The sequence below is a fragment of the Glossina fuscipes genome, unplaced genomic scaffold, assembly GCF_014805625.2.
Source record: "Glossina fuscipes isolate IAEA_lab_2018 unplaced genomic scaffold, Yale_Gfus_2 2, whole genome shotgun sequence".
NCBI lineage: Eukaryota > Metazoa > Arthropoda > Insecta > Diptera > Glossinidae > Glossina > Glossina fuscipes.
This window is the reverse complement of record NW_023998416.1, coordinates 23088078-23115233: the sequence shown is the minus strand read 5'-3', so window position 1 is coordinate 23115233 and position 27156 is coordinate 23088078. Positions and strand designations below refer to the sequence as shown.

General features: G+C 32.9%; 2 protein-coding genes and 2 long non-coding RNA genes across 5 annotated transcripts in view; 2 read left to right on the top strand and 2 right to left on the bottom strand.

The window, feature by feature from the left end:
* Positions 1–4815, bottom strand: part of LOC119633708 (protein split ends) — a 158459-nt gene extending 153644 nt beyond the window's left edge. Inside the window, exon 1 of the mRNA XM_038027400.1 lies at positions 4685–4815. The gene's annotated coding sequence lies outside the window, so the exon portion shown is untranslated. The remainder of the gene's footprint in view (positions 1–4684) is intronic.
* A 5073-nt stretch (positions 4816–9888) lies between these two features.
* LOC119633867 lies at positions 9889–11275 on the top strand. 2 transcript variants are annotated; one of them, XR_005246900.1, is made up of 4 exons: positions 9889–10031; positions 10099–10198; positions 10279–10395; positions 10450–11275. It is a non-coding gene; the product is annotated as an uncharacterized LOC119633867 (long non-coding RNA). The 2 variants fall into 2 exon arrangements; XR_005246899.1 differs by having other exon boundaries at positions 10099–10206.
* Positions 11276–13367: 2092 nt separating this feature from the next.
* LOC119633853 lies at positions 13368–14226 on the top strand. Its single transcript, XR_005246898.1, has 3 exons — positions 13368–13744; positions 13796–14053; positions 14141–14226. It is a non-coding gene; the product is annotated as an uncharacterized LOC119633853 (long non-coding RNA).
* Positions 14227–17460: 3234 nt separating this feature from the next.
* Positions 17461–26925, bottom strand: LOC119633545 (tetratricopeptide repeat protein 8). The gene is made up of 5 exons (XM_038027150.1): positions 26160–26925; positions 20327–20544; positions 19549–20258; positions 17788–17962; positions 17461–17721 (listed from the first exon to the last, which is right to left on the bottom strand). Exons 1-5 carry the CDS (start codon positions 26923–26925, stop codon positions 17503–17505), a joined length of 2088 nt encoding a protein of 695 aa, XP_037883078.1. The 3' UTR covers positions 17461–17502.
* Between the last annotated feature and the right edge of the window lie 231 nt (positions 26926–27156).

Genomic DNA, 27156 nt, shown 5'->3' with positions numbered 1-27156 from the left:
ACACAAATTGTATATATATATATAAATATACTTGTATATAAATTTGTATATATAGCTCGGTTGTTATTCAACGTTGCTTAGGTGCCATTTTCATTTATTCATCATCCGTTGCCTGGTGTGTGGTGCTTGCTTAGCGCTGTTGCTTACGAAGCGCTTGCTTTGTTTGTGTTTTCTGTTTTTCTGTAATGAATGCAACATATTTTCCTATTCTCTTGCAAATATTTTAAAAGAAAAATTATTTTAATTGTTTGTAGAATTTTCTGGGGCGCTGGTTTTTTTCCACTAACGTCAAGAGTACACTTTTTTTTTTCACTAAAAATTCTTACTGCAAACTACTGATAAAATTATGGCTCAAAATAAAAAGTTTTGTGCAAAGTATTAATTGACGTTTCAACAAAATAAATTATTTGAAAGATGTTTTGAAAATTGAAGAAAGTACGGAATGCTTACATTTTCTTTACATATTTTTTTTTTAATCCAATTGGGTAATTTAATTAAATTTTATTTAAGCACAATTGTTCTTTTATTTATTTATTTATTTTTTTTTATCTCTCTTTTATCACTACACATATCGAACCGTTTAGCATTTTTAATATTTTTTGTAAAGTTTTCCTCTTTCTTTTTAACGTATTTTTCCTCGTTTCTGTGTTAGATTTTTGATGCATTTCACTGTAATTGTTTTTTATATATATTTCTATATATATATATATGTATATATATATATATATTTATGTGTGGATTTTTTTTTTTTTTTTTGTTAAATCTCTAAGGAGTTTTTAGTATTTATTTATTTTTTTGCATTATTATTTAAGTGTTGCACTAATCTCCACCAGCTGACCTATAAGAAAACAGAGAAGTTTACTTTAACTAATTTAATTAAATATTTTAAAATTTGGTTTAAAAAAAAGATCATATTGAGCATTCATTTGGAATATTCCTCCACTTTCGATTCTTATAGAAATAATTAATGCCCTTTTTAACCAAAATGTTCAGTACGCGTGTGATCACCATTTCGAATTTATTTATTTTTTATGGGAAAAATATTTTGTAATTGTAAAATTTTGAATAATAAAGAAAATAATGCATCATTTATATATAAATTTTTAAAGTTTTCCGCTAACCGTGTCTTAAAAAGGTCAGCCAATCCCCATTCGACCTCATTTCCGAAGACATGGCACAACGGTTAATTGTTCAATTTTGGGAAAGTAGGTGTAAAGAGGAAGCAGCTTCGTCTGGTGGTATTTACTGTTTCGGCTTTACGTCTTTACGATATTCTTGCTCAGGAAATGTGTCTTACAAATGTACAAATTTCAGATATATTCCAAATAGCTCTCAAATTTGCTGTAAGTAGAGTCCATGCGTTACTAATTAGCCAACATGTGTCGAGATATAATGTTCCAAAATCAATTGTGTCTGAATTTATTCTTTTTCGTCTATCCTTCGAATCTTCCGGATCTACAATTCCTTTTTTTTTTTTTTTAATAAGTGCATTGACTAACAGAATGACTTTTCAAAACAAGGCGTGGTATGGGAAATGGTTAAAAAGAACCGCACCGCCCTTGGGCCAAAACACATCAATTTAACAAATTTTATTAAAATATTTTAAATATTGCGTCCTCGAGGTTGAACGGAAGACATACAGACAAGTTTATATCCATATAATAAAGAGTCCTTGCAGTCCCTCCGGTAGCCTTGTACTTATTGCTGCTAGCAATACTATCCTATAGAAGAGGTCCCTTGATCATTTGGAAGATTCTCTAATGACTTCTTGACATTAATGATCTAATATACGTGTACATACATTACATATATTTTCGACGAGGCGATAACCCTTCAACATATTGACATGTCCGGAAAATGAATTTGTTCATTTAATTTAAATTTTACATTAATTTCCACAAATTTTTCCCGTCTTGACTCAACGCATTCTAGAATATTTAGAAACTTTTCTCCACTTCACCTTCCTTTCAAGGCAACCTTAATTCTACCAACTGATTAACTGATTAACGGTAATGCATAATAAATTCGATGTTAAACGCTTTCGCAATTGAATTATTATCTACATATTTCCACAATGAAGTTCATCCCATGTTTAGGTCATAAGTGCCATAAATGAAATCACACATTTTATAGTTGGAATGACGGTCAGACAAAATTTGTGCATTTCGCGGCGATTATTTTGTGCCATGAACGAATTTCATCTTAATATCCGCATTAAGTTCAAGTTTATTGGTTAGAAATTTTAGGTTTTCCTTTGCGGTTAATTTTCCTAATACTATTTACGAGCATGTTTTTAGACAAAATTAAGTCATTTTTAAAAGCTTGATCTTAGTTGTGAAATATATATATATATAAATATATAAATAGAATCAAATTTCAATTCGCAATGTTAGCTTTTACGAATGGTTTCAAATCTAATGACAGTCAAACATTTATATGTACATGCATAAATACACACATGTACCCATATATTTGTAATTTTTCTCGATTTACAAGATTAGCAGAAGCACGCTTTTCTGTGGTTAATGGAAGAAAATTCATGCGTTGCCGTTCGAGGAGATGAAAATGAATTTTCTTAACTAACACTAATTAAATAAAAACTTTTTATATTCACCATCTGAATGTAATGAACATGTTGAAATTAGCAATAGAGACTTTAGAAATTAAGAAGACCGCTTCGAGATGTAGGTCGCTTTCTATAAGCTAAGCTGTATCCGTCATAAAAAATATCCCCTGCGATAGAAGTTACATCCTTCAAAAATGTCACAATTAGCGGGTATGGAGTTTAAATGGGCAAACATAAAAGCTCGGTCAAGGGTCTAGCTTTTTACAGCTGATGTCTGCACCACCTACATCCGGTCTAAAATAGAGTTACAGCTCGCAGGCGTGGGCAGGAGTGCCTAGATCTTGGCTGCGCAGGGTATAGCGAAGAGCTCAGGTTCTCATGAGTGATGAGAGTGCGACTCAAACTCTCAATGTTTTCCAGCATCGGCAGAACGTAGACTGTATTGTGTGGGTATATGCAGATCAAGTTTTCCAAAGGAATGAAAGAAATTTTACCACCAAATTACGACTATCCAACAAATCGTCCTAATCAGATGCCAATATTCCTTCCAGATTAAGGTCATATCTGCCCTGAGTGGCTGGCCAGAGGAAGAAAAATTTTTTGTTGCCCATAATTCTTAAAAGGAAAAAGTGTCAAGGTTTAATTGAGAGACATGAGCATATCTGCCTTAGGCTATTATTCTTTTCCAATGGAAAACAACTGTCTTTGTCCTATCCATGCCGTTTACGAACCTTTACACTTTCGCCCCAAATATTCTTTTAAAACAATCAAGATGCATGTATATTTGGCAATACCGAAATTCTGATCTGATTTTTATGCTTACACTTGCATGGTCGATCATTAAAAGTGAACCTGGCGCAGGAGATTCTTCACACATAACCTAACGTTAACACCGAAAATGTTGAGCGCATACTGGTGTAGGGAACAATTTTTCCCACAATTTCGTCTCCATTTCATTTCATGCCAATTATTGTGATAATTAAAAATAAAGCGGAATTAAAAAGGGCCCATATATAAAATCCTATTCCAGATAAATCGCAAAATCTCTTAACTTTCGGAGACCCCACAAAAAAATGTTCGCTATGATGCTGTTCATGGGAAGGGCCCAAAATGCATGTTTTTGCTTATCATTTCTAGCTGCGAATACTATTTCGATAATCTGTAATATACTGTAAGTTTCCTGGGGATTTTTGACTGTGAAATTTCAGAATGCTAAACAAAAATAAGCAAGACGGCTTTATCTATCTAGGGACGGGCTATGGAAAAGACAATTAATCAAAAATTTCACAAAGTGAGCGATTAAACATGTTTAAAGTGTCCCGTGCCTGCAGTAAATGGCTTAAAATTATTAAGTATTAAATATGAGATATATACGGCTTTAGTCGATTCCATAGGTCTTTTAGACTAATTCTCTTATTTTATGAATTTCACATTGTCACCAAAAATAATAGATCATCCACATACCTGCAACCAAAGTAGCCAAGAAAAGGTTTTGCTAGTAACATAATTTTGAATTTCCTGGTCTGGACTGTTTTGTAAGCGAACAAATCGAGAAAACCTGCAAAGCTCACGTTTCTGTGCTTCGGTTCTTTAGCAACGATTGTTAAACGTTTATAGCCAATTATTTTTATGTGTAAGAATAGTATGCACAATTGTTTTTGGAGAAGTTAATTGAAAAATTTTTTAAATTTCTTCTTTTTTTTTTATTTGCTAAAGGTTTAAATATATATATTGATTTTTTATTTTGTGTTGTTTTGTGAAATTTAATATTTTGATGGAATTAAAGAACCACACATTAGTTAAAGATGATATATAAAAAAATTAAAAATAAAAATTAAAATGATTATTTTCTTATTATTATAATTAATTTTCCACCTTATATAGGGTGATATGTATTATCAGCAAATTTTGTTTGAAAACATTTCTATTAATTTATCTGAATAACGATATATGATTTATTTTATAATTATTTAGTTTCTTTTTTTTTCGTTTTTATATATATATATACCCACAACAAACATCCATTTACATATCCATATATATATATATATATATATATATATATATATATAGATGTATATATAAATATAGGTATGTATATATAGATTTAAATTTTACCTCTTTTTTTTCCTCTCTACACCTTTCTCGGCTCCGTTATTGCTGTTTTGCTGCTTTAAAATTAATAATAAAACAAAGCTATGCAACTATATTTCTTCACTTTTCTATTTAATTTTTATTTTTTTTTGTAATTTTCTTTAATTTTTTTCTCTTTTTTTGTATATTTTACATTCACTTCTCTTGATTTTATTTAATTTTAACAATTTGTTTTTATTTCATATACAGATGCGTACGCACACACCCACACACACACGTATATATATATATACATTCGAATTTTCTTTTATTTTTTTTATATACCATTTTTAATTAATTTTTATATGTGTGTGATATTGTTTTTGAAATTATTTGCCATGATGTTGTAGTAGTATTTGTTGTTGGTGCTGCTTTACTTTATACTTATATAGGTATAGACAGTTGTACTACAACTACTACAACAACATTAACCGTGTGTTGTTTTTGGAGTAAAGAAATACGAACACGTACCGACCGACATTTACACATCTTTATCGTTCAAAATTCAGAAAGCGACTGAAAATCTCTTTCTATTCATAATATTCATAAGCATTGTTAAACACTGATGTATCTCTCTCTCTTTGCCTTTCTCTCTTTTTCAAGCAAGAGTAAAAGAAAATTTTATGAAAACAATGCCAGCAATCCCCTAGCGGTAGTAAGCAAACGAAAAAATCTCCTCTCCGGGCAAAGAAAATTACAATAACAATGCCAACAATCCCCTATGGTGCCATATAATCAAAAGAAATCTCCTCTTAGAAAATTTATAAAATTTGATTAAAATGCTGAGAGTGATTTATTCAATGAACTGTAGTTGAATTTTTTCAAATACTTTGAACACAGTAAAGAGAACAGCATCGTACGTTTTGAAAACATAACAGAAAAATAACCGCATTTCCTCTAAAACAATTTAGCTACTCTTTGTTTAATTTCTGTGTCTATCTTTTAAGAACCAACTCTCTCTCTTAATTACAGAAACAATTTCAAGAAGGAAACAGGGTGCTGATTTAATCAACTAGAACATATTTTCAAAAGAAAATTATATTTGGTATTATAAAAAAAATGTTATCTATTTTTCTTAGTAAAAACCTTCCCTTTTATTAAATTGTGCGTAAATTATAAAAAAATGGGCTGCAAAAGTAAGTTCGAAATAGCGAAGAAATAAATATGTGATCTACTATATGACTACTAGTAATTGCGTATATTATTTTAATAAAATAATCAAAAAAAAAATAGATAAATAAATAAAATCATTGCATATTTCAGTGCATAAAAGTCAATTAAAAATAAATCAAGAAAATATCGGACCTTTAGTTAAATACGACGTATTTATCAATATTGTACTGATGGTCCACGTTGAAAAATTGGTTAATATTATTTGTTATTATCGAACAGAACTTTGTATGTATTTGTAAGGGTGCTACGAGTTCGACTATATTTTTCCAGTTTATGATTCGACCTAATAATAGAATAATGATTTTCGGCGAAGTTATCAACCGCACACTTAAGTATTAAAGAAAAATTACTTTAAAAAAATATTAAAAAGTAAACTAAAGTAAAATATTAACTAGAAATATTTATAACAATTCAGTTAACCGAATCTCATTTCCAATAAATTCTCTTCTTCAATAACGTGACCATTAGTAATGGTTGAAAAATAAAAGGCAGATGTATGGAATGTATTTGTTCTTACGCGTGCGTTTGCAGACTAATGCTGAAGATCTTTATTCTCAATTTCGACGTACTTTGAAATATTACAGGTAATTTTTAGAGGGTTTAGCGTTAAATTATTTACAGAAATGTATTGAGCTTATGATGTGAAATTAATTTAATTTAAGACAATAGGATTTAAATTCGTGGGGATAATCGCTAAATACAAAGTCGAAACATAAATTTTTTATATGTGACTACCCCCCTCTCATCGGAATATTAACAAACGAAAATTACGAATAACAAATGTTCGAATCTTACGACATGCATGGTCTTATAAACGGAAAATATATGTATATACTCATATTCTGGTGAAGAAAGTAATTAATCGCATTAATCGCAAGTTCTTTCCATCCTTTTTTTAAAAGTTTTTTTTTGAAAATGTTAATTAAATAAACGTCTAATAATATATATTTCAAGATATCATAAATTGGTTTTCTTTTTCAATATTCTTCGCCACCTTGTTTCTATATAATTTTCTATATAATTACAGTTAAGAGTAACCTTCATCTTCGATTCTCTTAATTTACTCTCTTATTTTATATGTTCATTACTGTATCAATTTTCTTTTTGAGAATGCATATACATAAAAATAGAGGAAAAAATAATCATTTTATATAAATTTTTTTGTCGCTCTCAAAATGCAATTGATTCTAAATCAAAAACATTCGAATTTCAATTTTATATATAAGTGAACACACAGTTTCATAATAAAATTAAGTACACACAATTCGGAAATTTGTTCTCTCCCGCGTGTTTTCTCACGCTGCTCATTGCACATGTCGCATTGCCCGGCAAATATCAAATCAGATGGGCATAACCAGTTAACCTTATCGTCTGATCCCCTATGAAATGAAAAATTACATTAGGACATGTGCTTTTCTAATTTAAAATTATTATATACCTAAAAATATAACTATTTAATAATATATTTATATAATTAAAAATTGTGCAAAAATAACATCGAAAATTTATCAAAATTACTTAAATGTACACTTCAAAAAGTGCGATTTTGTCATTAATACAATAGATTTTACACATTCAACACAGTGTGTCATCTTTTGTTGGGTTAGTACCGTACAGAAGAAGAAGAAGAATAGATAAAGATCCGTTGTTATTAAACAATAAAAGCAGGTCTGTTAGCTTTCTACCAAAATAAAAAATAGGAAAATAACGTCTTTTTCTTAATATTGTGTTCCTAATATTTTTTTACTCAGTTTTTTACTTATTTATTACAACTGACTTTGTGTCACCTAACAGAGATATAAGTGCAGATTAGACAAACTGTTTCATCTCGCATTTACAATAGTTTTTCCAAAAGAAGAACAAGAATTGAACATCTGTTTATTGAAAAACAAAATACAGTAGCAAAGGAAATTGAAGTACATTTGTGAATGTAAAAGTATATAAACGGAAATTCGCCGGCAAACATAAAAGAGAAAATTAATATAATATAATCTTAATTATTATAATATTATATCTTTACCATAATTAAGTTCGGTTCTTTCTCTTCTCCGTACATTGACTAAAAGAGGAAACTTAATGTAAAAAAACTCAATGACAGTGTTGGAAAAGATAAATTTTTCTCAGAATTTTCTTTAAGGTTTACAAGGTTCTCGCTGTCCAATATTTTGATCATAATTCATGTAAGTTGAAGGTATCTGGAATACATATGTAGAATATATTTTGATCATAATTTTGTATTTGAATATAAATTATAATTAAATAGTTTTTTGAAACCTAAAAACAATTATTTTTAATTCGAGTTTCCATTTAATACAAAGTTTCACACAAACAAAGTTTATTTTCGATTTTCTCTTACAGGCGGAGTAATTCTTTTACTAAAACAAGCAAAATGATTGATTGTGTACAGCATGGGGTGAATTTTGAAACGTCTTACATTCTACTCATCACATACGGTCCGCTAAATGGATTTGGTCATTTTGAGAATGCTAGCTGTAACGCTCTAACAAAACGACTGGTTATTTGAAAAGTTTTATTCAAAACGATTGTTCCATTTAAAAAGCTGCGTTAACGGATTCTTTCAGTTAAAAAGCTGGCGGCTTTGCAAATTAGAATTAAATTATTGTCAAGTTAGCAAAGCTTGCAACCGACCTTTAAAGCACAGGGGAATGTAACTTTTGCTACTTTACAGAAATCACGTAGGACTTTTTTTGCTAATTGCAAAGCCGTCGGTAAAAGTCCCCCAATGCCCTAATATGGAAATTTTTAAATAAAAAAAACATTTCGTAACCGCAAGCTTTTTGGTTTTTAAATTGCTTACTCGCAAAAGAAGAAGAAGAAACAATAACTTAATTGCCACCGGTGAAGTGGATAATTTTCGTGAGTAAATTTAATAATAGTGCGGGTAATGGTTTGCAATATTTTATTTTTGAAGAATTTTACACAATTTCTTTATCGTAGCTTAGCGCAATTATCTGTTATTTTGTACGAAAATTCCATTCAAAAGTTTCTAACAACATTAAAAAAGAAATAGCTTGTAACTCGCTCTAAGACTCCAAAAAATATTCAAAGAAAGTTAAAATTCTTACAATTTTGTTAAAGTAAACAATTTTTAATATTTTGCTCCTAATTATTTTTAATCTAATTTGGAAAAGTAGTCTGCAGAATATTAATTTAACAAGAGATAAAATTATTTCTTTGTTTACAATCCTTTGTACTCAGGTGAAGCATTTTATGTGCTACTTTCAATACATTGTTCCGTTTAGTTTGTTATTTTCACAAAGGTAAGATTGCTTTACACTGTAATATCATCTGGCTTTCTACAAGAGCCAGATAACAAGTGCTAGCGAAATAGGTGAAAAACAACAAAATGCCATATTTCGACGGAGACTACAAAAAAATCTAAAAACACATCTTTTTATGTTTAACTCTCTGGTTATGAGAATAAATAATTTGAAAACTATACTGCTCAACGGATATTTGGTAGGATGTGCAAAGGACACTTGTTTACAAATCTATTTTTTGTTTAACGCTCTTTGTACAATATTATTATTATTATTTTAATTTTAGACTAATGAATTGAATTCTTAGACTAAAAAAAGAGACATTGAGCACTAGCAACACAGGCTATCGGCTCAATAGAAATATATATACAAATGAACAGGAATCCATTCATTCGCATAATGAAGAAGTTAAAGAATTACTAAAAATTGTTCTTCTTCTATTCAGCAAATCAACAACAGAAAATAGATCAATGCATTTAAAAAAATTCAACTTCAGTCGTTGAATGAATCACTCTCAGCATTTTAATCAAAATTTATAAATTTGCTAAGACGAGATTTCTTCTGATTGTTGACATTATTGTTGTAACTTTCTTTACTCGGAGAGCAGACTTTTTTGGTTGTTGGCATTGCTATTGTAAAATTTTCTTATACTCTTGCATGAATAAGAGAGAGATACACCAGTTTTTAACAATACTTACGGATAATATGAACAGAAAGAGATTTTCAGTTGCTTTCTGAATTTTGAACGATAAAGTTATGAAAATGTCGGTCGGTACGTGTTCGTATTTCTTTACTCCAAACACAACACACGGCTAATGTGTTTGTAGTAATTGTACAACTGTAGTAATTGTGCAACTGTCTTTATCTAAAAATTGCTGGTAACTGATAACGATATAAAATTTATCTGAAAAATCACGTAACCTCTGTTAACCATATATTTAACAGGCAATTCACTGAAGCTGAATTAGAAGTTCTGCGTTTGAAGTATAAATGTTTCGAAGATACATGGTTGAAATGGAATGAGATTCCTCAAAAGCTTGATCAGGTTCGCAAGTACACAAATTAATTAGAACAAACAAATTCATCTAATATATCTAAATAAATGTACTCATACGTACATTACAGATCTTATGCTAATATGACACACTGATACCCATATTAGCAGCTGGAGGCGAAAATTCTGGTGTCTCGGCGGCAGCTTTTGATGACTGTGAAGTATTATTATGAATGGGTGATCAAGGAGTAAGGCGATTGATTTTAAAGTTTGTATATACCTAAACCAATGGAATATTTTAGGGTCATGTTATTTCTATGTTACAATAATTCATCGTTCTTGCAAGAAACCCATTGGTTAAATGATCAAATTATATCATCCAGTACCTGGAGCATGTGAATGCAAAAATAATTCGGATTTGTTCTTTGTGCCGCCAGAGATCTAATGTGGGAAATTAATAGATGATTCGAGTTGGAAACTCTATTTAATCACTTGAAAGTACCGAAAAACCCGTTTATAAAGGCTTACTTTTAGTAAAAGTAGGGTCATGTGTCTAAATTATATACGGTTACATTATTTGGACACTTAATTAAAATGAAAAACTGAAACATCGACGCGCGTAACACTGCGTCTTTGCGGAATCATACGCCCATCGGCGTGCTGGTCGCGACGATTGCATCTGCTTCGGTTCCTGGCGTCCTGGTTTTTCTGTCGTCGACGCCTATCGGCTTCCTCGTCGTCTCTCGACTCGTCAAACATACCTAAAGACATAACTTCTTTGCCATTTACCATTTTCACGTCTGTTTTCGCCGACTTCTTTTTCAAAAAGAACTTTTATTCAAAATTTAACGATAGTATTCAACGATGTAAATAAAAAGTAGTCATTATCTAACATCCGCGCGGGATTTTTTTTATTATTGGGAATCGATTTGGTGGTTTCTATTCCTTTACTACATATGCCGGTGGCCCAGCATTGGTCCTTCTCAGTGTTTTCGGAGAAAACTTTCTTTCATTTCGATAGCTGGGGTACAGGCTTCCCATCAATTTGTGCATGTATGCACACATTTTATTTCTTATTTTTGTGAATTTCACTTTTGGCACATCTACGTAGAATTTTACATTGATAATGTACATTTTTAAATATTTTCCATACTCTGTTTTATTTCGCATTAATGTAATGTAAAGTAATGTATAGAAATCTGAAAATATTAAAATGTCATTCATGTGTGCTTCCTAAATACTTTTATTTGATTATAAAGGAAACAAGGTTTTCATTCTTAAAATATTATTATTATTATTATTATAATTTTAGACTAATGAAATAAATTCTTAGACTAAAGAAAAGACATTGAGCACTAGCAACACAGGCTATCGGCTCCATTCTTAAAATAAAAAATGTATAGAAATAAGGGGTGCCAGTTGCAGAATGTCCAAAAGTAAAGCGTGCCAGAGCAGAATGTATAGAAATGACAATATTTTCAATTTTCAGTTTCACCGTTCAATCTAATTAAATTCTTATTTGGAGGTCTATCGAAGCGTTGGTCAAACACATTACAAAGAAAAAGAGCATAGCTTGAAAAGGAGGAAAGAGTTGGTAAAAAGGATACGAAGGAAAACTGAGTAAAGGTATACGTTCGGTAATCTACCCGAAGTTGCGGATCTAATTTTCTTTTTAATTCAATCATCTGTTTGTTTCAAATTCCTTTTTCGAATAGTATCCCGACCCAAATTGTAGGTTAGTTTGCAGTTATTATTTCTCGCGTCCAAAGTATTATCCAGTTAAGAAAGGACTCGTAAATTTTATATAATTGTACTAATTATGAATATAAATAGATTTATGCCTAAAATGCAATTTACGCTTCGATATGCCACAGGAATTTTTAGTAAAATTAGTAGAAAAGGTGTCTTTGAAGTGAAGAAATTGTTGTTATCCCTCAGAGTTTTCAACGGATTTACGTTTGTCATTTATTTGACCGACAAAAAAGGCATATCTGAAAAAAATTGTTTCAACTGTTTATTGCGGTAAGTTCATTTATTCTCTTTTACATACATTTTCTTTATTTTGGACGAAGCTCCCACTGTTCAAATATACCATTTTTTGAAGGATGACTTGTTTTTCTTTTTTGTGGTGTAGAGTATATTCTTAATAATAAACACAAAAAAAAAAAATCATTTACTCACTTAAGATTATTGAAAATAAAATTTTAATTAACAATTGGGAGTTACTTTGAACAGTAAATTACGATTACAACACATTAAAAAACAAAACAAATTAAATTTTAATTACCGTAAATTCAAATAAAAATTATTAAAATGATAACAAAGACGAGGAGAACAAGAGAAATAAGTAAAAATTTTGAATAACATATTTTTATTCAAAATTTTCATCTTTAAGAAGTTTTTATTTATTTGCTATTTTTAACTGATGTGGTTTTATTATCATTTTGGTTCGAAGACATTTGAAAATGTTTATCGATTCTTTTGGGCTTTTTAATTTCACTTGGGGACTTTTCACTTACCTTGGATTTCTATTTCTTTTTTGCGATTTGAAATTTTTTTGCACCTATGACTTTAAAACGTTCATCTTCCATCCGTTTCGACGACTCTTTGCGTTCCGAACACTTTAAACGTTCTTTACGCTGACGATTTAATTCACGTATTTTATCTTTTTGTTTCTTTTTATACCTAAAAAGAATTCACTTCAATGGAAATGGCCCTAGTCGTAGCAAATTATTTTAAAAAATTGCATATTCCCCTTTCCCAACATATCTAAAGGCTTAATTGAAAATAACAGAATGGAGACAAGATCAGTTGGATCAGCGACTGCAGCAACATTCCAAAAATATGAACGTAAACGAAATAAACGTAAGTGATTTAACTACTATTTTTAATGTCTTTATTTATATTTATGTTATTTTCTGCAGCTTATCAAGATTAAAGCTACAATAATTTAATTCAATTGCATTGTGCGATTTTAACTGGCAAATCTAGAACAAAGTAGTAAGAAGTAAGTAGCGAGCACAACAAATTGTGTTTCTTGTTTATTATTCTTGCTATTTAAATTATATTTATAATATATTTTTGAAATTACTTCAATTTCAATAATCGTTTTGAATTTCTAATCATTCTTACTATATGCACACTATTAGTAGCAAATTTGCTTTACCCTTTTTGGTTCATACATTAGGGGAAAATATTGTTTAATGTTGGCAGCTCTGCTTAACTGACGAATGTCCACCTATAATAAAATGAATTTTGAGGCCGAAATAAATTAATTTTAAAAGTAGCAGGCAAGAACGGATTTAAATACAGGAGGGATTACTCAAAGGCTACATTGAAAAAGTGTCTAAGAAATAAGAGCAAAGGCAAATATTATTCAAAACAGCAACTAAGGATTAACGAACCTCAAGATTTAGCGGCAGATATATGTGTTTTACAGATGGGTGAATACCCTCGCTATGTGCGATAGAGAAACGTTGGCTTTTCGTTAAAAAATATCCATCGGCTGAGATTACACCACCGCCTCCAAAGGCACAATAATAGCAATCATCTGCAAATGAATTGATCTTGCCTCAGAAGATGAAACACATTTCAGAGGTAAGACATGCATACACAAATTTATGGTTAAGCTATTTAAATTTATTGTAGGGAGGCACTTTGCACCGTAAGAGCAAGTTTTCCTGATAGATACTGATAGATTAGAACAAAGATAGCAAAGATGCGCTTACTTCATGTCTGGTAAATTAAGCAAATTTACTTAAAACTAAATAAAACACATCATTGCAACAAAAGGGGGATACTTTTCTAATGAAATTCATACGGAAAGATTTTGCTTTTGCTCAAAGATTTTAGCTGAACCTGCGATATTAGAATCAAAATAATAAAATCAATATTCTGATGACTAAGGTTAGCGTAAAAATATATTATTTTATACAATAAACCCATGTTGAGAGGGGCTAATAACCAAAGAAACAAATCTTTGTCATTTCTCAGTTACAAGTTCTTCGAAGAGTTCACAAACATCATAAGGCTTAGCTACGTATCTTGCTGTTGATTGCTTCCTACTTCTTTTAACACCAGAAAAACTGAAACTTAGCATATATCTCTACTGCCCGAAAGCGGTCAAGATGCCTGCTTTGTGAAAGAATAATTAATGTGTTAATTAATTTATTTCAAATTAATTTTTGTTGTTAATAGTTGTTATATAATATGATATTAGTAAATATTAAATAATAAAGACAACTTACTGCATTTGGGAAACAAGGCAAAAGTGCTTTATGTTTTTGTTTCCATTTGATGATATTGAGGCTGACCTTTGTAGGTCTTCAGGTTCTGGTAAAATTTTGTGTTTTGCATTTATATATTGGATTGTTGAATTTTTATTCGTATCGTTTCGTTGTAAAGGATCCATTATCCACTTATAGCAGCCAACTCTAAAACATTCCAAAATATTTGCAGATGCCATCTACGAGAACTAGCTTTTACTGTATAATTTCTGGCCATTTGATTGGCCATATGAACTTCAAATTTTTGTACTATTATAAAATTCAACAGATTCGGGTGAAACTTTTTTATTGCTTTTATTTATTTATGCTTTAGATTTGGAGCAGCCACTCTTTCATTTAATTTGCTTTTATATATTGTAAGAACGCAATTGTTTGACTTATATAGCAGATTAGGAAATCTAGGCAAGTTATATTTCTTTTATTTGGTTGCTTTTGCTAGCTCCTTTTTGTTTCCTTTCAAAAGTTCCAGCTAGAGTCGTTTTTTAACCCTTTTCTTCAGATACTGTACAATGCCCCATAGAATGCAAGTGAATATTTTTATATCTGCTGTAGTTTGCGTGTAGCAACGAGCAAAAGATCAATTTTATTTGGGTTTTAAAATCAGAAGCGTTTTCAGTTTACTGTAGTACTTTCTTAGTAGTTCTTCTACAGCTTCGGTGCATTTTCATTGCCAACCTTTGTGCACAAGTGGCAATGTTTCTGTCAACATTATAGCCAATAGGTCCTTTTTTACGGCCAGGAGAATTTTTACGGCAGACGGAGAGATGGACAGACGGATATCGAATTTTGATGCTGATCGAGAATATTTCCACTTCATGTGGTCCCTGAGGTTGCTTTTGGAGCGTTGCACAAGTTTCGATAAAATGAATAAGCTCCTATCTTTCGGTGGTGGGTGTAAAAATGCTTTGAGATCTTTGCAGAAAATAATCTAACTCGTCCCAAAATATGTTATCTGAATAATTATGTAAAAATATTAAATATTTATAAATTTTTTTTTTTCCTTAGCGGAATACAGCGACATAATACATTGTGAGATTGTCCAGAAAGAGAGGTCGTCTAGCTGGAAATTATGATGTAAGTAGTGATATAGAGTTATGGGGCGATTCGTTTGTTAAAGCGACATTTTTTATTCTATAGGAATCTTTAAGAAAAAAAAACACGGCATCGTTAGTGAGAGTACTAGTTATCTACGGTGTCAACGTGTAATAATTATTGGCATAAGCAAGTACTTGTAAAATGATCCAAACAGAGCAGCTTGAAATCATCTTTTATATTTGCAGAATATTTGGATGCCAAGAAAAATTGATTTATAGGTAATGAAAAAACATAGCAACATTCGACTGTGCCAACGAAAGCAGTTAGGAAAAATGCTTCTAAATTTATTGATAGTAGGGCGAGGAGTTTCGGCTTGAGAAAATGGAATAACGAAAGTACAGGGGCTTGTAACAATACTGTAAAGTGTAATAATCCAATTCTCGATAACGAAGTGAACTCTATGTAAAAAGTTGAAGTCGTCTGACAACAAGTAGAAGAATTAAGTGAACTAGAAGTGAACTAAACTATACACTAAACATCTAGCTATTATATTATCATTTCCTTTGGCTTGGAAAATAAAATAAAAAAAAAAGACACAATCGCAAAAAAAAAAAACATTTTGAAGAATCAAATATATATAAATAAGATAAACGGGCAGTTGTAAATATAATTGTGTAAAAAATGCATGAAGCGACATTTAGTTTTATTTTTAAACGTTGCAAGACATGTTTAGGTGAGGGATCAATCCTCTTTGTACCAAACAATGATACTCCTTAGGACGTAGTAGACCAGTATGCTTTCATCCGAACGGGAAACTATGTCGAAAGCAAAGTACAATTTGGTGCTCGGTCTGCCGCACCAGGAGTCGAACCTGGGCCTTCATTCTGACAGCTGGCAGTCCTAACCGCAAAGACCACACGGCAGCTTAGAAGCATTGCACAAAAATTTGCTACGTAACCAAGATTTGGTAACTCATTCGCATTGAATAGGGTTGTTTCATTTGTTTAGGGAAGGAAAATGTTCGTATATCTATGAAGCAGTTAATAAACTGCAAGCTATCGTATATTCTTAAAATCAAAGCTCCACCAACCCGGTGCAGTTCCTCAATTCACTTTCTCAATCTCAGTCTCAAAGAAGAAAATAAAGAGCGATTTTTAAAAATTGAAACAAAGAATAACGCAGCCGAAGTTAAGTTAAAGCTAATCTGGGTACTGGGGATTGGTGAAAGCGGGTATAGTGAATAACGAACTATATAAAAAAAAAAAGTGAAAATATTCATTGAACTGTTGCACTGCAGCGTACGCGTATTGCATTGCCGAATCTCATGTTCAAGTTCGGCACACAACGACAAGTTGCGCACTTAAAACATTTATTCACCTGTTCAGAGGCGACAAACTCTTACTTTCTAATTACCACTGTGTGATTATACTCGAGTTGCGTAAAGTGATTGAAGTATCCATAAAGGTTTCCTTGGCGAAAGACGACACTTTATTATTGAACTATAGCATTGAATTATAGCAATGTAAACGATAGCTGATCGGGTCGAATGTAATGGCAAGAACAATTGAATGAACAAAAGAGAAATCAAATAGAGTAAGAGAGAAACATAGTTATGCAGCAAATTTCTGACTTCAGAGTCAGAGTCTGATTTACTTGAAGGTGAATAAAAGCGTACATTAAAGCCGGACTCTTAAATTCCCTCGAACGAAAATTCCTGGAAGTGGAGCGCACTGCGGGATTTGGTCGCTCTAGATTAGCCTTTTGAGGCTTTTCATCTATGCAAGCCAACACGCACTATACAGGGCCATTTTAGTTGACTAACTATATTTGGAGGGCATAAAAAAGGTGTTCTTTTTAAGTCCTTCTTAAGAATTTAAGATTCCCATCCTTGCAAACGGCACACATGCATACTAATAATGCTCTCTATGGTGGATTAAGTGCAGAGCCAAATTGAATAGCCCAAAAATATATCGGATTGTCACCGTCGTCGAAAACGAAAAGGGATGACTTCGTTAAAAACATTTTACATTTTTTCTATAGTTTATAATGTTCTTCCATATATTTCAAATTATTCTCAATTTCTTGGGAATTATGTAGACTTTCCTTTGCCGCGGTCAGGTAAGATTTAGCTTTTAATATGTCGCCCATTTGAGCAGTCAGCACAGCTAAATTGTTAAGGGCTGCACCATTCTGTGCGTCTGAAGTTAGGCACAATTTTAAGCAACGTTTAGCTAAATGAAAATCGCCAGTGGTCTGAAAAAACATAGTTTTTAAAAATAAACCTACACTTTTAATTCGTAAGTAAATTCATATACTTACTATGGCTACAAAGCTTAAATTATACCAGATATCAGCTTTTTGATCAGCAGTCTCAGCAGAAGCTAAAGCCCTTTGAAAACATGGCAATACCAAATCAATCTGACCGCCATACAAACAGCACAAAGCAATATTACAATATAGTTCAGCCGAGTGGATGCCCAACGAGAGAATTCGTCTAAAATTATATATTTAGTTAAAAAAAAAAAAACAGCAAGTACGAAAATGAAATTCGGTCGGGTCCGAATTTTTCATACCCATCACCGTTACCTTAAAAACGACAAAGAAAGTAAAGCTACAAAATTTTCATGCTCTATAATATGGAGTGGGCGCAGCTGTTTCTTTCTATTTTCAAAATAAAAGTTTTTGTCGTATAGATATGTGGACGTTGCAGGCCTTGTGGGTGTCCATTGAAAAGTTCAAGTCAATTCCAAATTCTTTTGCAAATTTGTAGGTGATATCTTCATTTTCGCTAACGGGAGAAATACTACAAGTTGCGCAAAAAGACAGATGGACAGACAGGAATTTGAAACTGGCCAAGAATTTGCAAACTTTATGGGAATTTTGAAGGGTTTATTTCTGCGTGTTATAAACCTATCGAAAAAACAAGTAAATTTTGATATACTATAATATCAAGGAGGCGTGGTCAATTTTTTCCACTTTTGTGCACAAATGGTACAAAATCGCCCAACGAATATGCGATCAAATCTTTGCTGTAGTTTACGAGTAATGAGCAACAAACCAAGTTTTCATTCCTTTGGAAAAACAGAGTTGTTCTCAGTTTAGGTGGTGCTGGAGTCGAGTCTTTGGACCGATTTGACCCATTTCCAATACCAACCTGGGTGCAATGTTTCTGCCAAATTTGAAGAGGATAAATTCATTTTTACGCTCAGGAGAATGTTTACAACACGCATTACACAAACGGACAGACGGACATGCTTAAATTTGATACTCATCAAGAATACATATACTATGTGGAATCTCTGATGCTTCATTCTGGACGTTACAAAAGTTTTGACAAAATGCATATACCGCTCATCCTTCGGTGATGGTTTTAAAAAAAGGTACAACTCTTCTCAACGGAATTCAAAGCATAAGGCAATTACATCAGAATCATTTTATTACGTAGGGATGTGAAATTGTAATTATTTTTTTTTGATCTAATGAATAAATGAACCTAGTGCGTTTATCAATGTTCGTGTTTCTTAGCCTACGACAATGCCAACGGACGATAATAATAATTATGGCTATAAGTGAAGAATTGAAAGATTGTGATAAGAGGACTCCTTGACGAATTTTTGGGGCGATATGATAAAGTGCTGAATAGAAGTAAATTATTGCATACAAACCCCAATCAAAGATTGCGCGGAATAAGACGATTACTACCTATGCTATTTGATTGAAAGGTAAGGGATAAAAAAAAATGTCCCGTTGTATACTTTGACTTTCTTGATAGAAGCATTGAGAGAAGCACGTCTACTCAAATATCATCTTGATAAAGCTATATTTAGATATTTTTCTTGGGAAAGCTTTTAAATGAATACAAAGACCTTCCAAAGAACCCATCAATGGAATTAGAAGGACTAGAAGTCAACAGACAAGACTTTGGGCCGCAAGTTCTCGGCAGACATTCCTTTGGCACAGGCATTCTTGTAGTAACGCTTGGAAATTTGAAAGGAAAATTCTATATAGGGCTATTACTCAAGAAAAGTTATGTGGTCAAATTTATATAATATGTATGTAGTGCTAGCATGAAATACTTACCTATAATACATTAGAGCCATTTCTGGGTTATTATCATAGAAGTAATTTAATGCTATGCAGGCTAAGGCCTCAACATTTATAGGATTTAAACGTGATATTAAACGATACATTTGCACGCCTTCCTCTTGTTTTCCCATATAATCTAATAGACGACCCTGCTCCAAGCGGAAACTAATATCAAATGGATGCCGATCCACTGCTTTTTGTATTAAATCCATAGCACGTTGCGGTTGTTTTAAACGCTGGTAAACTCTTGATAACAGTAAATAAGTATCGGGATGCGGAAATAAATTTAATGAATGATGAAGATGGGTTTCTGCTTTACGAGTATAATGCATAGCCAATAAACAACGACCCATTTGTTGTTGCCACCACCATTCGTCACAATTCATCAATGAGCGAATCGAAATTGAAGAGCCGTTCTTTCTCTTATGCATAGATTCCATAACAGCCTCGGCAAGCGAGTAAGCCTTCGGAACGTCGCTCTCGTGATAATAGAGGAATTGAAAAAGAGCTTTAACTAAAACTTTGCGTTCAGCGTAAATGGTGGGATTTAGACGCGAAGCCTGATACAAGACAGAAGTGTTATCACCAACGAAAAAAGCAGCCGCCGAGGTTGCTCTGATACGAGAAGCACTACCACATCGCGATGATGGCCGGCTATCGAACGAAGTACCAGATTGGCTCAGGCACCTACTGCCAGGACGTGTCTACAAGTATAGTTTAAGAGTTAAATAAAGCTTTCTTAAAAGAAAAATTAATTGCATTGTTACTTTACCATGCCTGACAGTGGCCTGGTTATTAAATTTGTTGTCATATTACGAATTTGCTCTCCGGCGGTATTCGCTTTCATTCCCACATTTTCATTTAAGTCGATCTTTGCGCTTTGCGCAGCTCTTAGTACGCTACTACTGGGACGTGGAACAAAAGCTTGGTTAATTGAAGTATTCGGTCTAGCCGCGGTAGCGATGCGTTCAAATTCGATTTCTTCGTTAACTGACATGAAATGAGAATATTGTTTTTTACTTAAGTCTTTTGTTGTAGACTTATATTATAGTTCATAAAGGCTTATAGCAGTGAATTTTACAGCATTTCAAAGTTTCGCTAACGAGAAAATATGCGCATGGTCTGCACAATGTGAATGAACTAATCTTTCTTCTAAATCCATAATTCAATAATGAAAGATTATTAAAAAATTCAACTCGATTCATGAAAAACTAATTTTTTCTATACTAAATAAGAATTTACTTCGGTGAGGGTGTCGGTCAGTTCATGCTCGCCTGTACTTGCCGATATGCTCGGAGAGAGATAGAGAGAGAGAGAAAGCTGTTTCTTGACTATGGGAAAGCAATGTCAATATTTTGAATTTTCAGTTTCACGGATCAATCTAACTAAATTCTCACTTGGAGGTCTATCGAAGCATTGGTCAGACTTTAACACGTGACGCTCTCTTCCTTTCTTCTCTTTAGTTAAGTCTTCGGCTATTTCAAGACACATTACAAAGAAAAAGAGCATCGCTTGCAAAGGGATAAAAGAGTTGGTAAAAAGGATACGAAGGAAAATTGAGTAAAGGGATACGTTCGGTAATCTACCTAACTTTTATATACGTCACGGTAGCATTTTATATTCCGTTTGGCTTCCCAGGGCACACTAGGTTCATTTCTTCGTTTAGGAAAATCAAATAGAAAACAATGCTACACCACTAGTTGTAAGGGGTATATTAAGTTTGTGTGGATCTACGGCAGGCTTAAAGTAGACAGTTCTTTTGTTATACCGATGGTTTCAGAATCATTTTCTTAAACGATATCGACCGAAAAGTCGTCATAAGGAAGTAACTTGAAATTTCTCTTCAAAAATCGCTGAGTAATAGCAGTTTGCTATCCTAAATTAGTAAGAAGAATTTTATTCGACTCGGCCAACATTTTTAACCCCCTCTTATAAAACCGTTCCTATGAAAATGGAATCTTTGCACGTTAAAAAGGTATAATATTCAATATTTCATGGTGTAAATCGGTTCATTACAGTAAATTGACATAGAACACAACCTTACCCAATTTGAGGCTATACCCATACCCCATTCTCTTGAAATGTAGAGCAAAAAACCCTAACTAAAATTGGTTCATGGGTGTAATTTGACGTAAAAATGAATGGGTCTATCTCTTGAAACCCACTCCATATAAGATTTCGCATGAACAATAACCTTTTCAGAAAAGGATTTAATATGTCTTATTTTATGATGAAAATTGGTCCATATTAGCAATTTAGGAACAATAGTACTTGGGAATTTGGATCATATAGGTCTATTTTTTAGAACCTAACATACATATGACGACTATAAGCAAGACCTTATATGGAGAGAAAGTATAATTTTCAGTTTAATGGCAAAATTTTTGGGAAGTAAATTAAATTTGATAAATTTGGATCATGTCATATGATATCTTGGCCATCCTCCGATATGCGACCTTTTATGAAAAGTACGCTTTCGAAAAAAAATAATGTGTAATTTCTGATGTATTATTAACTAAACGAGTGAACGATAGGCATTGTAGTGTACGGTCAACCTCGTCTAGCTATAATGTTATTACTAATTTTCAAGGTTCACTTCTTATTTACAGCTTTTAAGGTTAGAGTGAAGTTGAGTTCAACAATAACTAAGGAAATTTTCATCAGTCATCTTTTCGGTTAATTGAATATTTAGTTAAAGCCGGAGTTAATTGAGCAGACAATAGACAAGTTTTCGGAGCGAGGGAAAAATGAATTTACAACGTAAGTGTGCTTAACTCTTGACGTTACAAACTTAACAATAAACCTAATAGCTTACTATCCTGTGGCTGGTGTAATCGTAAAAACAACGAAAATTCAAAAAAAAAAAAAGGAAGAAATTCGCTCAAAAAAAAAAAAAAAAGAAGAAAATTCAACATAACTGCAATAATAACAACAAAATAGTTATCCACTCCACACTCAAGGTGATTGAACACAATGGAATGTGGGCAGTACACCATTGTGCACAGAGAGCAGAATTTAATGCATTGGCAGCAGTGGTAAGTAACGAAGCAGAAGAAAGGTCTTGAAAACTGCATTTATTTTGCCAATGTATACATGTGTGTGTATATGTGCATGTATGCGTGAATATATTACAAATTTATGTTCGTACGTAAACCTCTACACCCCGAACTGCTGAGCTACATAACAACCAACTATTATGTTGGGCGGCGGTTGTTGTAATGTGGTCAAAAGCAGTGTTTAGTGTATTTTGTTGTTGTAATGCATGCAGGCATGGAATGTCGGTCATAATATTGGATTAAATTCTTTTTAAGGTTAAGGTTTATGTTGATCATCATAATTAAAAAAAAAAAAGAAAAAAAAAGAAAAAAAAAAAAAGAAATGTGCTTTAAGATTACGTTTGCTGTTACTGCATACGAATGTGTGTGTGTGTGCTTTTGTATGCTCATATCTTACGCTATCTTATATTATTTAGCTGTATATATATATATGATTGTGTATTTGTAAGACCATCATGTCATTTTGCGGTTTTCTGCTGCTGTGGTCAAGAGTACACAAGAAAAGAATTTACATCGTAACTTTAACAATTTATTCACAAGCCTTTTATTCTTTTGTTCAAAGATTTCTTCGTTTTTTTTTTTTTTTTCATTTATCTTATGCTTTTTTTTTTATCATATTTTGATGATTTCCATCATAAATTCTTAAAGTTAACACTGCTCTAAGTGATATTTACGGTCATAAGTTTACATTAGAATCGCTTTTCAGTTACAAATTCTTCGTACAATATAAACGCAGCGTATGTATGTATGTAAGTCGGCTTAAGATTACAATGTTGTGGATTTTCATGTTTGAGATCGTGAATTATCGATAATCTTGCGTTACCTTTATCTTTACGAGTATTCGTATTACTGTATGAAATCTGCTCTGATTTAAATTAAAGAGTGGTAGATAACTTCTGGAAAGTATTGAGCCTGCAAAAATTTGATGGTCAACTCTTTTTTTGCCATCGTACCACCATTAAAGTCTGATTTTGCTATTTAGTGTCTAATGGCTTTCCTTTTTCACTATAGGATTGTATTTTGAATTTAACCTATAGAGCAATTAAAGGTTGCTGGGAATGAGAAAATTCCCATAGCGAAGGCAAAGAAAGTGTGGCGAGAAGTCACCTTTCTTTCCAAAAAAGCTGCTTTTCTTCATAGTCACGGCACAATGGAGGTCTTTACGATCAAGTGATTAGGATGATCAGTTTATTGCGGACCTAAGGAGCAGTAAGCAGCCAAGCGTGCGGCCGTGAAAAAATCTACGGGGTACGTGATCGAGGAAGATTTATATATTATTGTAGCTATAGGCTAAGCAACCTAAATTGTTAGATTTACAAAACATTAGGTAATCCGGGAAGTTCTTGCCGTTTTTCCCGACACCATATTAAAATAACATTTTTCAAGCAACTGGACAGATAAGCAGGGTTAAGAGCATACATAGTCATGCAGAGCAGGTTTAAGTTTGTCTTCTAAAACACTTTCGATATGATCGGTTGGGTTATAGTAGTGACACATAGTTAAGACGAGGAAGATCAATGCGAGCGCACGTAACATATTATACTTTTTTATTTCACAAAAGAGCTGCAGGGAGAAATATGTGCTGCTTACGGATCTAATGCTGCAGCAGAACGCATTTGCAAAAATTGGTTACTGAAATTTCGTTCTAGAAATTTTTAGTGAAAGCTTTACCATGTTCTGGCAGGCAAAAAGCCATTGATGGCGACCAAGTAATGGTCACGATTGCCGCCCAAAGACTCGTAACGATTCGGGAGATTGCAGACAATGTCAATTCATCCAAAAGAGCAAGATTTTTCCTTACATGAAAAAAAAATTACTTTATTTCACAATGGAAAACCGCAACAAATTTCCGGACCGCCTAATAATTGTAAAATGGTGCGAGTGTTTCCGCCTCACAAGGATTTTCCCTTCGATTTTGCTCTGCCGTAAAAATTAGGAACTTAATGCAATTTTGTGCTGATTTCGTTATCCGAAAATCGTAAGAGTTTCAGTTATTGAGATGTTAAGTAGATCTCGTCCCGACGTGAAAAAAGTAAAGGTTTATACTCTCGTTCCTGCACCTTAAGAATAGTGAAGCCCTCTAAATGATGTAGGCGTTGATTAAGGCGTTATATTTGATCTGTGTGCTATAGGGCGCCGTTCAAATTAGTTATCTCAAGGCAGGTTCCCACGGTACACTCAAGTGACAATAGCTAGAAATATGTGGACTATGAAGGATGCAGATTCTTAATCAGATTAAGATTTTCAATGCCTTTGGCCAGGTCTATTTGTATGATTTGTTTATAGAATATCAACTAAGTTTGAAAATATTCGTTATTAACCTTCAACTCATGGAAGAAATTGTCCAAGATATCCACCTAAAAGTTGAAGTTAGCAACCATTTCATCAATTTCATGCTGCACTAAGCGAACTTATCCAGCATGTAGTATGAACGGATAAAGGTCAGGACGAAGATAACTAATGCGTTTTTATCAAGATTTTTTCAAGATTGAAGACAAGAAATGCGTCGATTTTAGGTCGGTATGGCTGAATGAAGTAATATGCCAAGAATAAGATCTAGGATATGCTAGGAGCGTGGCAGCAGTGGAGATGCAATGAAAACCGCTATAGATTATTTGAATATCTGCAAAGAATTTGTTTCACCATCTTTATGCGAGAATTTTGTTGACTCCAGATGCCGACGAAAATGGAAAAAATGATTCTATTGTTAGAATGGAAGAGAATTTGTTATGAGCGTTGACTAATTCAGGGCATAGTTACGACAACTAGGATGCTAGGAAATCGTATTAAAACAAATGAAAGATTTTTTGAACGAAACCTATAGATCTGTAGCAATACCCTTACAGCTCGTCCTTCACTTTGGAAGGATATAAGTTACACTAAGTTTGTGCAGACATATGCAATACGTAGAAGGGCTTAAGACAGATCCACCGTTAATTGTTTATCTAAGCCAGTTCGTTCGTTTGTCCGTCTGCCTGCCTGCCTAAACTGACGTCCTGTGACCAAAGGACGAGCGCTATTAAGAATTAGATGAAAAATTGTTGCCTGTAAATTGAACACAAAAAAAAACAAAACGTACAGACGGACAGGCTAGCTTAAGTCGGTGTTATAAAAGGTAGACCTATCTCAAGTTCTTCCACTTGTTCCATACTTTCGCACAGACTTAATATAAGATTGTACCGTAAATGCTGTCGCGTATAAAGAAAAATTGACATAAATTAACTTATCGTCCAAAGCGTTGAGATGAGTTCGAGAAATCTTCTTAAACGCTCGTTTTCAGTTAGATTAACGCAATTGTAAGTGAATGTCCAACTGAGATAACTCGTTTATTAGCTTCACTATTCCACGCAATTTTATCCATTATTCTGCAAAGCGGATGAAATCATTTATTCTCAATTTCGGGTTTATCTTTGCTTGGGTAACTGCCGTAAAGCTAATTAATTGTTTGTCTGCAAAATGTGTAACAAGCGGCGTTTGCACATACCATCGTATGTTGTACGGATTACATATCTTTCCTTCATTTATTTGAGCTTAAACATATGCACTTACCAGGGTTGTCAGTTTCATTGGTTTCTAAATCATCGACATAGACGCGTTGCGTAAGTGCACGCATTTTTAATTGCCAAACGCCTTCCATCATCCATGTGGGCATGCTATCCACAGCACATGAATTTGCTGATGATGTGACGACGTTGGTATTGGAAATTGAAACCGATGCATTTGCAACATTGTTGCTACGTTGTACTCGTTGTTCGCCTCGTTGCTGACACTGCCTTTGCCTTACGGCTATGCGTTGCAAATTGCTACTGTAACGATTGCTACTGTTATTACTGATCAGTCCTTTACTATAGCCACCACCACCACCACCACCACCACCACCACCACCGCCACCAGTATTGTTGGTAGCGTTTGTTACGGCTGGCGTTGTTGTTCGTTTGATTTGAAGGTCTTCTACTGTTTCATACTCATCGGCATCCGGTGGTGTGTTAAACATTTGGACATTATTTTCGTGACCCGCTTGCAACATAACATTGCACACCTTAACACATTTTTCATAATTTCGTCGTCGATACAGCGAGACAGCCTTAAAATATTGAAGTTCCAGTGTCGCCAGTGATTTTTCTACGAGAATTGTATTCGCATTTGTTATTGTGGTGGCGGCAATTGCAGGCGTCTGTGTATCATCATCATAGTCATCATTGGCAGCAGCATCGTCATTATTATTATTGACAAGATGGTCATTATCAACAATGGAGCCACTAAGATTTCTTTTAAGTGCTGTTGCGTTCGTATTTGTGTTGCCAGCAACGGCCATTGTAGTTGTAGTAGCCGTCAACATATTTTAGCGTCCTTAAGTCGTCCGTCCTTCAATTCGTTTCTGTTGATTTTTTTTTTAAGAAGTTTCTCTCTTTCGACCTTCTCGTCGCCGTTGGTTCTTATAATTTTCACCCGCTTACCTTATGTTTAAGTTTTCTTTTCTTCGTTTCTTTTTTTGTTTTTTTTGCTTTTTACGTTGCTTTGCTTTATAATGTAATGTTATTCTTGT